General features: G+C 37.9%; 1 protein-coding gene across 2 annotated transcripts in view; it reads right to left on the reverse strand.

Moving 5' to 3' along the window:
- Positions 1-14,282, reverse strand: part of Atad2b (ATPase family AAA domain containing 2B) — a 137,304-nt gene that overhangs the window by 52,546 nt on the left and 70,476 nt on the right. For both annotated transcript variants that reach the window (XM_052745964.1, XM_052745963.1), the window contains exons 17-18: positions 10,922-11,057; positions 6,077-6,263 (exon numbers count right to left, since the gene is read on the reverse strand). In XM_052745964.1, the coding sequence (XP_052601924.1) occupies positions 6,077-6,263; positions 10,922-11,057 (323 nt within the window). The remainder of the gene's footprint in view (positions 1-6,076; positions 6,264-10,921; positions 11,058-14,282) is intronic.

Here is a 14,282-nt window from a genome sequence, read left to right on the forward strand (position 1 = left end):
GTCCTGGTCCCAAAGTCACCAGTAAAGAGGCAGAAAAGAAGGAAGGGGTACAGAAAAGACTTTTTAAATGTACCTGGAACTACAACCTCTACCCTAGGATGTTTTCATATCTACTTACAACCAGATTTGCTGACTTTTATGAGTTATTAAAAAAAATAGTTTTACTAAATAACAACCTCTTTTTGGAGAACCTGTTGAAAAAACTACTACATTTATAAATTTTAAAAATCTTGCCTGGCAGTGGTGGCGCGCGCCTTTAATCCAAGCACTCAGGAGGCAGAGGCAGAGGATCTCTGTGAGTTCGAGGCCAGCCTAATCTACAGTGAGTTCAGGACAGCCAGGGCTACAAAGAAAAAGTCTGTCTCAACAACGCCCCTGCCAAAAAAGAAAAGAAGAGGGGAGGGGAGGGAGTGAGGAGAGGGAGGGGAGGGGAGGGGAGGGAGAGGGGAGGGGGAGGGGAGGGGGAGGAGAGAGGGAGGGGTGGAGAGAGGAGAGGGGAGGGGAGGGGAAGGGAGGGGAGGGGAGGAGAGGAGAGGAGAGGAGAGGAGAGGGGAGGGGAGGGGAGGGGAGGGGAGGGGAGGAGAGGAGAGGAGAGGAGGAGAGAAGAGAAGAAAAGAGAAAAGAGAAGAAGAAGAGAAGAGAAGAGAGGGAGGGAGGGAAAAATCCCAATGTGCACTTAGACACAAACGAACGGTGCATAACTGGTGTCTGGCAGTGTTCGGCGAGTCTTGGTCTGGGCTGTCCCATGGCACAGCCCCAGGCAAGGCCTTATCCAAGCATGATCTTCACAGCCAAAGGGGGAAACCAAGGATCTCTATAATTTTTCTCCTACTGAATGATACCTCTTTCCTCCACTTTCCTCATCAACAATGCCAAAGAAAGAGAGCCAAAAATGAACGAGAACAAAGAGTGTGAGGTTAGAATTCCTATTCAGCCAAGTCTGACTTTTCTTAACCAAGCCTAGACTCCCGGTCTTCTGAAGCTACAGTTCACTACAAGCCGGCCTGAGTACTCCTTACTCATGCTGTACTACACTAACCCTGTAACCTGAGTCTCCATACACACATAGCAGACGCCCCAGACAACTGCAGAACAGACTCTCTCATTTGAAAATGGCTCTCTTTTAATGTGACATTTTTTTTAAGTGTCATACACTTAAGCTCCAGCTGAGCTGGACCTTGTGAAAATCCTCTTACCTCAGCCCTCCAGATTGCTGGAATTACAGGTGTTAGCCAACCCAACCCACCCAATTAGTCTTGTTTCTGGTTATTTAAAGAGGCGGGATTTGGAGAGGGCTGGGAAAGACAGCTTACTGGGGAAAGTTTTTACCACCAAGCATGAAGACCTGACCTTGACCCCCACCACTAACATCTAAAGGCACACATGGCAGCATGCCCTTGTAGTGCCAGTGCGGGGGAGGTGGAAACAAGAGGATACTTGAAGCTTTCTGACCAGCCAATTTGGCCTGATCAGCCAGTCCCAGGTTCCAGTAAGAGACCCTACCTCAAAAACAAGGTTGGAGGCTCCTGAGAAATGGCACTACAGGTTAACTTCTGGCCTCCACAGGCACCAATGCATATGCACACATGCACAAAGGAAAAGCAAGAGGGGAGGAGGGCCTCACTATACTACCCTGGCTGATCTTGTATGTCAGGACTGAAATTATCCTCCTGCTTCATCCTAAGTAACTGGGAATAGAAGACAACACCACACCTAGCTCCTTCAAAGCTATTTTATCTTTCATTTGTTTGATATAGTAAAAAATAAATGTCATTAAAAAAGGTTACAAACGCTACAACAGTTTCTATTTTAGGTGAGACCTCTTCTCCTTTATATATGTAATTATAATCTGCATAAATGAAGCTGGCTGAAAATTTAGTTCCATGAAAGAACACCTGCCAATATGTACAAGGCCCTGGGTGATCCCCATTACCACAAAACTAAAGACATATGACATAAAGAAAACAAACACTAAAGTTTAATCATTTCCAATTACACAAATTCCTTCCCCTAAATCAAAGCAATCATTTATGAACAGATTTTAGGGAATGTTTGCACACGCACACACACACACACGCACACACACACCCTTCCTTTACTTTCCCATATCAACCTGTGTAAAGCAACCTCATCTTTGCTGATGGCCTCATAGTATATCATAAGCTATACAGACTTGTTTTACAAGCCCTCCATTAAAGGACTTTGTTTTATGAATTATTTGGTTTGTCAATATGCACAAAGCCATGATACACATCCTTATGCATCTGACAATGAATACTTGTAGCTAATATATCTTTAGGGGAAAATTCATAAATACATAATGCATAATTCTGGCTCAAAGGTATATGTACTTTAAATTTTATAAGTAAAAAAAATGCTAACAATACTCTGAAATAGTTAAATATATTTACATTTAACTAAAAACAAATATCCAACATCTCCAGTGTTTCCATAATTAAGTTGTTTTTACTAACTTTAAACAAATCTTATGACTTTCATTTATATATAAGGGTAAAAATCGTTTTTAATTTGTTATTTTTTTTTCTCCTTATAAATACAAAGTATTTCTTTTTCTTTTTTTTTCTTTTTGGCTGAGTTGAGAGGATACCAAGATAGGTACTCACAATATAGTCTGGACTCATCTTGAATCAATCTTGATATCCCTGCCTCAGCCTTCAGAATGCTGAAAAATTCAGGTGTGTACCATTATATCTTGCTATGTTTTGCAAATTTTTATGTTAGACTTTTATTCTTTCTCTTTCCCGATTTAAATACTATTTATATTTAATAAACTTGTTAATATCTGTATAACAAATATATTTTTCACCAGACTATTTCTATTAATTTTATTTAAAGAATATATTTGCTATGTGAAGTTTAAATTTTTCTGTAGTCAAGTTCCTTTATTTGTGTTCTAGTTTTTTGTACATTATTTAGAAACGAATTTCTTAGGCAAATGATGATAAGTATGTAGATCTTGTAAGTTCTCCTCGTGCTTTTGCAGTTCCAAGGCTGATCGAGAATTTGGTTGCATTTACATATACAAATTAAGTAGGAAATGGAATTATTTTGTCTTTCTATTGTTCCTGTTAAGGACAGCCAGTTTTCCATGACCATTTACTAAATAAACCTTTTCTTCCACATTACTGGTATGAACTGTATTTGTAGTGGCCATCATCATCATTATATACTATTTCTACAGAGGTCATGTTATGGATGTTTTCGGTCCTATTACTCTGTCTGTTCCTGAGAAGTACAAATTTCTTATTATTGTCATCCTAGTATACCTATAAAAATCTAGCAAAGCTCCTTTATTGCACTCTTTTCTCTAGAATTCACCTTTGTCACTCTCATGTTTATTATCTAGAAGAAACAGAAATCTTGTTACGTTGCTCCCTCTAGATTATAGTGGGATTATAGATGAGATTACACTTAAAATTTAGGTATAATTCATTTGAAAAGAATTCACAGTTTGCAAGAGCCTACCTTATAGAATCCTCTCATTGTCCTGAACAATTTTGGGTTGCTACTTTAAATTTTCCAAAAGCAGTGATATAATAATCAATATTTATAATCCTTTCTCATTTTGGTATTAGCACTAATGAAACTATTAACCATAATTATGGTTAATGTGTTGAGAGCACTGTATACCAAGGGCCTGTGTAATGTATTTATTTTAATACAATCTTATGCTAAGTATCGTTATCTTCATTTCATATGTAAGGAAATTAAGGTTCAACTGGGTTAAGCAGCTTGTTCTAGGTCACAACAATGAAGCTGTGTAGCTGAGGTTCTAGTCCATTTAATCTGACTTGGGTCTACACCTGAAGGGAAGTGTGATGAAATAATTTAAAACAAGGTGGTTATTTGTTTGTTTTATTCAACTGTCCCTTTCATCTGGATTTTATTTTTCTTAGGCCTTGCATATTACCTCATTCAGTTAATTCCTAGGTAAACTTAGTTGCTGTTTTAAATGATCCTCTCTATCCAGTCTATTTCTAACTTACTGTGATTAATATAAAAGAAAGCTACCAACTTTAGACCACTAAGTTTGCAAGAGCCTACCTTATAGAATCCTCTCATTGTCCTGAACAATTTTGGGTTGATACTTTAGATTTTCCAAAAGCAGTGATATAATAATCAATATTTATAATCCTTTCCAATATTTAAATACCTCAATGCCTGACTCGATCTTGCATGCCTTAATCAACAGTCTATCTTTTTTTCCTAACAGGCTCCATTAGTGATGTTTTCTTTATGACAGCTGCCTTAGTGAGGTTGGTCTCAGCACTCCGTATTTGTTTGAAAGGCTTATGGCTGCTGTTCTAGACAGTCTCTCAGCGTTCCTCCTCTCCTATGCTTGGAACAGTTTAGAGTCAGAATGATAGTATAGTAAAATAATTCACCATGAAACTGTCTAGGCTGAGTGCTTTTGACATTTTTTAATCTCTTCTTCCACAGTTAATGCTGTTGAGGTTTGATCTTTTCTAGAGTTAAATTTGGTAATTTTTACTTTCCTAGTACAGCATTTGGATATTCTTTAAGTGACACTGAATAATTCTCTTACTTGTACAAACCTGCAAATTTTTCTCATATCCAGAAGGAAAAGTATGAGCAAACATAAAAGTAAACGTTGTCAGAAAAAAAAAATCACAGCTAGGAGTGTCAAACTGGGGGCAAATACTGGTACACAGCTTTATATTAGGATCACAGGTTTTAGAAAGAACCTTTTAAACAAATCTTTATAAGCAGTACTATTCATGAGTAGAAAACTGTGAATAAAAGACAAATTAAATCAATACCACTAGGAACTGTTTAACAAACATGTATTTCCTGCTGTAAATGTCCCATCTGAGAATGACTTTCAGTTAAATAACTACAGCACAGTTATCAAGTATTTATAAATGCCACATCACTAGTTATACAAGCCATATAGAAATAGGCAAAGCATCCAAGTACAAAGTGACATTCATCTTATTTATTAGAAACACCAATATTCAAATATTTAACAAGCACCTCCTGGTTAGAACGATATCAGACACTTCAAGTCCCAGCAACTAAGGAAGCTGAGACCAGGAGTTCCAGGCCAGTTTGAGCAACTGAGCAAAACACTTCAAAATGAAGGAAGTGCTGGAGAGTTGACTCTGTAGTCAAGTGCTTGCCAAAAAAGCCAAGAACTCAAGCTGAGATCACCAGAACCCATGCAAATGCTGAGTGGGCATGGAGGGCCACCTTTAATATCAGCCTCAGCGAGCAGAGACAAGAAATCCCCAAAGCAAACTGGCTAGTGAAATTATCTGTCCTGGCAACCTTGAGTCTGGCTGAGAGATCCTAGTTCACTGAATAACAAGGAAGCAGTACCCAAGACATATCCCAACATCAAGCTCAGGACTCCAGAGGTACTTGTACTCACAACCATGCCCACACACATGCAAACATGAATACACACAGACATGAAAACGGAAAGATAAAAGATCTCTCACTATGTGAACACTGTGCAGAGATACAGAAGTGGTTGCGACATGGTCCTCCTTAGACAAAAATTTATTTACCTTAACTCTCCATAGTTCTAGAATATATTTTTGGCTGTATATAAAAACCTGAGCAAATGTAAATAGCCCCATCTAGAACTCTGCTTCATAAGCCATAAGAATTTCAGAAGAGTTGAAAATCAAGTAAGAAAAACACTATAAACTATTACTACAAATGTCCACGGTTTAATTACTATCACTATTCTATCATATGTCAACTCCTGACATCTCAACTACATATTATTCTCCTTCCTTTGATGAGGCTCTAAGTAAAGGCAGTCTAAACCATCTCTACAGACACAATTTTGAAAAGGGGATCTGAAAAGGCAAAAATGCTTTTCTTTCCTTGAGACATTACATTTTCAATAAGTATCATTTAAAAAAAAAACCACACACACACACACACACACACTGAACTCATTTTTAAAGTATACACTGTACTAACATAGGAATACTAATCAATAGCTAATAAAAAGTTAGTATTCATCATCCTCTGAAAAATCCTTAGCTTACCCACTATGTGCACACTAGCAAGAAAAACATACCTGTGCACACGATTCCTCAGGTGTCTTGGCACTGACTGAGTAAAGTGCTGGGAGGTCAAGCCGATGCACAGAGAACCTTTCTAGTGTGTGCAGAAGTGCTGGAGCAAGGTGAGAAGTTTGACCTGAACCTCGTTCTCCAGACAGTAACAAGCGAGGCCTGTAAGAGGTTGGCTGATGATATGGTGACCTGTAGACACAATAGGGATTTAAAAATTCTGAATATTAATATGCATGAATCAGCAGGGAAAATATTTCTATAAAAATGATCAAACTTCAAATTCATAAAACCTATTCATCTTAGAAAAGTCATCTTTTTCATTACTCATGACTCTAAAACATTGACTATCTATGACTATAGTAAGAACCAAGACGTGTAAGCATAAAATCCATTCTAAAAGAAAGAAAAATCAGCAATTTTTCATCCTATCACATTATATATATTAACTTGGAAAGTGCAAGACTATATCATTTAGCTATTAATCGAACAGGAAGGATCCCGACAAAGAAATACATCTGGGGCAAGAGAATCCTTGTTTCAAAAAAAAAAAAAAAAAAAAAACAGAGTAAAAGGCTTCTGAGAATGGCCTTGAAGCCATGCACGTGTACCCACATGAACATACAAACAAAACCACAGAACAATGGAGCAAAACAGGCATTCCAGGAAACAAATCACATTAATTGAAGAATTTTATATAAGAAAAGCAGCATGTGGGGCTGGCGAGATGGGTCAATGGTTAAGAGCACATACTGCTAGTACAGAGGAACAGGGTTGAATTCCCAGTACCATCTTGGTGGCCCACAACCACCTGTAACTCCAGATCCAGGCAATCTGAAACCCTCTTCTGACTTCCATGGGCACCAGGCACACATACACATAGGCAAAACATACACATAAAATAAAATGTAAATAAATCTAAAAAAAAATTTAAAAGAAAAGCAGCACCAAAAATGTAGTAAAGATGGATTTTAAGTCTTCAAATACAAGGCATTCAGAGCCTCATCTTTTTGAGACAGAATTTCTCTGTGTAGTTTTGGTGCCTGTCCTGGATCTCACTTTGTAGACCAGGCTGGCCTCACTCTGTAAACCAGGCTGGCCTCGAACTCACAGAGATCCTCCTGGCTCTGCCTCCTGAGTGCTGGGATTAAAGGCGTGCCCCACCACCGCCTGGCTTAGGTAGATATCTTAAAACAACATAAATATATCCTAACATGAAATTACATTCCCAGAATAATAAATTTTAAAAAATAAGTTACAGAAATGGGGAGATAGCTCAAACAAACATTTTCTGATTTTCCAGAGGACCTGAGTTCAGCTACCAGCAACCAAGTCAGGAGGCTCACAACTGCCTGTAAGTACAGCTCCAGAAGACTGATCTCTCTCTCACACATACACACAAATAGATAGATAGATAGATAGATAGATAGATAGATAGATAGATAGATAGATAGATAGATAAATAGATAAATAAATAAGTAGATGGTATTTTAAAAGTAAGTCACATTAACTTTGGGGAAGAAAGTCTAATTATAAGCACAAGGGGAATGGAACATGAAAGTATAGTCAACAAATGTTTCCTTCAGTTGCTCAGGGTTTAATTTTTACTTCCTTCATTACTTGAATTTTCTACAGAATATATCATCTTTCTAATCAGAAAAAACAAAGCTATTTTCATTTGTAAAACCTCAGAAAGCTCTGTTTCTAAGCCACAATGGTAATATAAAAGAAAAAAGAAACTTATTTTCATCCATACATCTTTATCTACTTTTTCTTAAATTTAAAAACAGATTTCAGTACTGTTTTGGGAGACAATTCCCAGAAACCTGTCAGCCAAGTCCCAGGCAGCATGACTGCAGAGCCGCACTACACCAGGCTTTCTTACCACTGCCTTGTGGAACATTGACCCAGCATACTAACACATGCTACTCAAACAGAAAGCAAAACAAAACCAAACAAACCCAACCAATCAAATGAAATTATATATACTCCTTGCTAAAGGCCTTTATTTTCATCTGCATGCTTCTTGAAAAATATCATATGGTCAAGTCACCCAATGAAAATTTGACTATTAACTAATGAAGCTTAAAAAAAACCTATTTTAAGCCAGCACTTGAGAGGCTGAGATAAGAAGACGCTGCAAGTCTGTAGTCAAGTTTGTAGTCAATCTGGGGACTACATGGTGAATCCAAGACTAGCCAGGGCTATACAGCAAAACCTTATCTCAAAATAAATAAAATTATCAATGGAGGTGGGGAGATTACAGGAAATGAACAGCACAGAGCCTGGGTCTACAATCCACTAAAAAAGACTCTGGACTTTTAAGTTGACATGTGCTTCAGTTTCCTCATTCATAAAATGACACCACAAATACATGGCTTATGGATGTAGCACATGTCTAGTTTGTAGCAAGTCTTCAGATGTCACCTCCCATTCCTTCATTCTCATGTGAACATCAACTGTGACGACATGTCCTATAAAGCTTTCCTGCACTTCCCAGCAGAAATTTTACTTTCATGGAACACATAACAATCTCTGCCAATGCCAATAACAAAAATGTCTTCAGACTAAAAAGTAACTTGTGTCTAGCTCCACCTTATGCTTTTTAGCATCAAGTCTAAGTTCTAGCATACCATAAGCAAACAGAAAATGTTTTGAATGAGTAAATAGAGAGATAAACTACTGACTATTACTGAAGCATCTAAAAAGAAAAGCCTGGTGCAAGAATGACGGCAGGTGCCTATGACTCCAGCACGTGGGTGGTGGAGATGGGAAGATGAGAGTGAAAGCAGCTTCAGCTACACAGTGAGATGAAGGCCTCCTGTCTTAAGAGAACGGGGAGAACGGGGGAGGGAGGGGGCTGCACCCCCCATGCTCCACAAAACAACAACTTAATTGGGAAACTAGAATAGCTTGTGTAAAGGAAGCTGAACTTAAACCCATTATTTTAGAAAAGCTGAACTAAACCAATGAGCCAGACCAATGGCACACATTAAACCAGTAACAGAATGTTCCTAACCAAAAAAAAAAAAAAAAAAAATCAATTATAGCTGTGGAAACAAGTTTTCTAAAAACAAAATCTATTTCTGTGTTTCTTTACTGGCAGGATCTATCTTACAACGTTGAAATAAAGGACTTCTGATAATTTCCTATCACTTGCTAATGAATAATTCAAATTCAAACAACTAAATTTGTTTTAAAAAACTAAGCAACACACATACACACAGACAGGCCAGACAGGTAAAGAGCAGAAAAAGGTATTTAGTTTGCCTATGACTATCAACAAAAAAAGATTTACAAAATGCTAGAAAAGTCTAAGAAAGCTTCCCTGCAAGCGGAAAGGGAAGGAAGTGGAAACAAAGAAAAAGAAAGTTCCTAATGAGAAAAGTTGGCTGTAAAGGAACACATCAAGGGGGGAAAAAAAAGGATAAAAAAAAAATTTTTTTAAATGATAAACAAGAAAGGTTTAACAATGCATACAATCAATCAAATCAACTTTTCATCACAATCTACAAGGGGAGAAACTCTTAATTCAGGTTGAAGGCTTAAACTTGTTCAAAATACTTTAAAGAACATGTAACCCATCCAAACATGGTAACTCCCATCTGTGATCCCAGCACTTGGGAGGCTGAGGCAGGAGGATAAGTTTGAGGCAATCCTAGACTACCTACAAACTGAGGTATAGGCCAGCCTAAGGTTCAAAGAGAGACTACGGGGGATGGGAGAAGAAGAGAGAAGAGAGAATAAGAGAGAAGAAGAGAGAGAGAGAGGAACAGAGAGAAAGAGAGAAAGAGGACACATATGCAGTCTCCTGAAGACAGGGGCTTAAGCCTACCTGAATGGAACTTTAGTATCCTTTAACTATGGTACTGATTATGTAAATGGAAGTAGTGAAAATTTAGTATTTGAAAAGCACTTAGTCTCAATCTAAAATTACAATTGCATGAAAAATGTTTATTCACTATAGTATACAACCAAAGCTTGTATAACACAGACTGGAAAAAGATAAAGGTAAGTAGAAAAGCAATAAAACTCCGATTAAAAAAGGGTAAACTAATGCTCTGTTAAGAATAAAACGTTGCAGGGCAGTGGTGACGGACTGAGAGAGCCAGAGTGGTGGTGTGGCCTGAGGCCGCCTGCTGAGGGGCTACCTGATAATAAGTAGAAACCAGGCCTAGCATGGTGGCGCACGCCTTTAACCCCAGCACTCAGGAGGCAGAGGCAGATGGATCTCTGTGAGTTCAAGGCCAGTCTGGTCTACAGAGTGAGTTTTAGTGTCAGCTCCAAAGCTACACGAGAAACCCTGTCTCGAAAAACAAAAAAATAAATAAATAAATAGAAATAAATTTTAAAAAATAATAAAATGTTATTTGTTTAATTACTGAGCAATTTCTAATTCAAACTCTCTTTAGTAGCTTTGGAATCTCTAAAGCCTCATCTAAACTTATCAAAAGTTGATGTACCACGAATGGTGGTAAATATTTCTTAACTGTCCGTTTTAGTTCAAATAAAGGAGGGACAATGAGTAGATTTCCAAAGGTAATGATCCTTCCCCATATATATATATATATATATATATATATATAAATTTTTAAAAAAACTGCCTTTTTTTTTAATAGACAAACTAGAATATAACATTCTCTTTCTTGGAAATAAACATTACCTAACCAGCAACGTAATTATTAACACACACACAATACACAAAGCAGACACAGTAAAAACTTTCCAGAACTGTATGCAAACAAAGAAAAATGCCTCAAGAATATAACTACCAATAAACTGCACTGTGTTCTAAACGTAAGGTAGAAAAGCCATTCTAAACTGAAAATAATTTAATATAAATTACTCACATTGTAAAGTGAAGATAAGGTTTAGCTATAGCAGCAGCTGGCGATGGTTTCTTTGGTGATCCTGAGTGACAACTCGTCTCAAAAATTGATAATGTATTCTCATCTTCACTATCATCTAAAATTAGAGTTTCTATATCTGTCAAAAGAAAAGCACAAGAATTATGAGTCTTAAAAATTTGTGTAATAACAATGCTAAAGCTAAAGGAAATGGGGTTAAAAATCAAGTGTCATCAGCTAACATATTATCTAGTAAAAAATACAGATTAATCAGGCAAATTGATAAAACCATAGCATTTTAATAATTTATAAATGTAAGTAACATGATTCTATCACCTTGATAAAATTATTCACATTTACTAAAAACTGTAATTTGGGAAACTTTTCTGTCTTAATGGTCTGGGAAAGAAATGGTGCCCTCATAAAATCGCTCCTGTGAGTTCAAGTTGGACAAAACCAGCCTATTTAATATCCCATTCAGTTAAGAAGGCAGCTGAGCAAAGGCCAGTTCTTCCAAATCAACAATAAGCAAACTGCCCTGTACTTTTTAAATGACATCATGTTTCAAACAAAGACTTGCCTAATTAAGATGACATTAGGGTGGAGAGAGTCTAGGGATGCAGAGGCAGATGGATCTCTGGGAGTTTGGAGCCAAGTTGGTCTATATAGAAAGTTCCAGGCCAGCAAAGGCTACTTACTGAAACCCTTCCTAAAAAACAAATAATAAAGAAAGGAAAAAGAAAAAATGGGGGAGCTGGAGAGATGGCTCAGCAGTTAAGAAAACTTGCTGCTCTTCTGGAGGACCAGAGTTCAGTTCCTAGCACCCATCTGTCAATTAGCTAAAACTCGTATTCTAGCACCAGAAGATCCAATGCTTTCTTCTGGCCTTCACATAGCATATACTCACACAGACACATAAACATATATAAAAATAAATCTTCCTTTTAAGATTTTATTTATTATGTATACAGTGTTCTGCCTGCATGCCAGAAGAGGGCACCAGATCTCATTATACATGGTAGTGAACTTCCTCCGTTACTGGGACTAAGAGCCAGTGCTCTTAACCTCTGAGCCACCTCTCCAGCCCTGTTGCAAGACATTTGATTGCACTGTGTAAAGATATGTCACTCTGATTGGTTTAATAAAAAGCTAAATGGTGAAAAGAAAGCTAAATGGTGAAAAGCTAGGCAGGAAGTATAGCTGAGACTTCTGGACAGAGAGAGCTCTGGAAAGAAAGGCAGAGTCACCAGAAAGACATGAGGGGCCGGGCGGTGGTGGCGCACGCCTTTAATCCCAGCACTCGGGAGGCAGAGCCAGGCGGATCTCTGTGAGTTCGAGGCCAGCCTGGACTACCAAGTGAGTTCCAGGAAAGGCGCAAAGCTACACAGAGAAACCCTGTTTCGAAAAACCAAAAAAAAAAAAAAAAAAAAAGAAAGACATGAGGGAGGAGAGGTAAAAGCCATGAGTCATGTAGCAACATGTAGATGAACAGAAACGGGTTAACAGCCAAAGAAAAAGGCCAAACTTTCATAATTAATAATAAGTCTCTGTGTCATGATTTGGGGGCTGGCAGTTCAAGAAAGCCTGCTATATAGTCCCTATGAAAATAAATCGTTAGAAAAAAATGCATACTGATCTTGCAGAGGACCCAAGTTTGGATCCCAGCAACCACATCAAGCAGCTCACAATTGCCTGTAACTTAAGCTCCATGGAGATCCAAAACCTCTAGCCTCTGCAGTCACCTGCCTTCAAGCGCACATACCCACACACAAACACATGTTTAAAAATAAATTAAAACTTTAACACAAACACACACACCCTCCAAAAAACCCCACAGAGTTAGAAAGTCAATGTCCACCATTGTGTACCCATTCAAGTAGCATCAGTCCCTCCATGGGACTGAAGGTTACCATTCAGTGAACTAACTATAACTAAAGTTTCCACTGAGAGCACAATATACATATGTCTATCAAAAGTGCCAGTTCAGTCAATCGGTGCAGTGCTCTATGAGTAAAAGATAAAGAACTGCAATTGAAAGAAATCAGCTGTGGTCATAGCACAGCACACCTGTAATCTCAGCTACTCACAACACTGGGACTGGAGGATGCTTGAGCCCAGAGGCTCAAAGCCAGCCTGGGTAACATAGCAAGATCCTATCTATGTCAAGGTTCTAAGAAGAGGGGTTTGGAAGGAGACGGGGAGGCAGGGAGGAAGGGAATGCTTTATAAAAATAAGACACAGGACTGGGAAGACGGCTCAGTGGTTAAAGTGCTTGCCGTAAGTTCAGACCTCCAGACCCACATAAATACAATGGAATGGAAGCCCTCCTATAATCCCAAGCTCAGAAAGCAGAAACAAAATCCACAGAGCAAGGTGGCTAGCAAGACTAGATTATCTCTGGTTTGAATGGGACTCACATCAATGAATTAGGCAAAGCACAATTAAGCATGCTTTCTGACATTAACTGCATGCCTCCACAAGAACACACACCAACAACATACATGTGCACCCACACAGAGAAGATACACATGCTAACTAACACACACATGAAAATGGAAAAAGAAAAATTTTTTAAAACCTAAACATTAGGAAAACTAATAGTTTCAAATTAATTGAGGAAAATAACTTAAAATCTTTTGAGTGATAATGTCACAAACAAGGAAAGATTCGAGTGTAAGGAAAAATATTAAAGAATAAAACAAACCAGAAAATACATATAAAGTAGTCAAGGATTTATTTAAATAAAATTTAGTTGTTATCCTCCACTAATACATATTAGTTTTATTGGTTGGAAGTAAAGCATACTTTACACTTGTGAAAATGAAAGTTTATGGAAAAGGTAACGATGCCAGAAAATGGAAGTTCTCAAACAGAGAAAAAAAGACTATCAAAACCTCTCAGAATAAATGAAAGGTTTCTTTTTTATGTGAAAAGTTTTAGGTAAAGACACACACACATCATAGCTAAGCTAGGGTGATGGCTTGAATCTCTGTCTCAGAAAAGACAAAAAGCATACACATCAGATATATATATACACACACACACACACACACACACACACACACACACACACACACACACACCACAGCAGAGAGCCTAAGTCACAGGTATGCTCCAGGATAGTTGTCTATATGCTACCTGACAAAAAATTTCAGGTACAAAGTGTTCTACATAGTATTTTATGCAAAGTTTTCTTTGATAAAAAAAACTGCAGAATCAGGCTGAACAGTTGGCTCAGAGGTTAAGAGCACTGGCTGCTCTTCCAGAGGTCCTGAGTTCAATTCCCAGCAACCACATGGTGGGATCTGATGCCCTCTGTGGCATAAAGTCAATAGAGCACTCATCGACATAAAATAAATAAATC

The sequence above is a fragment of the Peromyscus californicus genome, unplaced genomic scaffold (assembly GCF_007827085.1).
Source record: "Peromyscus californicus insignis strain IS unplaced genomic scaffold, ASM782708v3 Scaffold_1__1_contigs__length_55948999, whole genome shotgun sequence".
Lineage (NCBI taxonomy): Eukaryota > Metazoa > Chordata > Mammalia > Rodentia > Cricetidae > Peromyscus > Peromyscus californicus.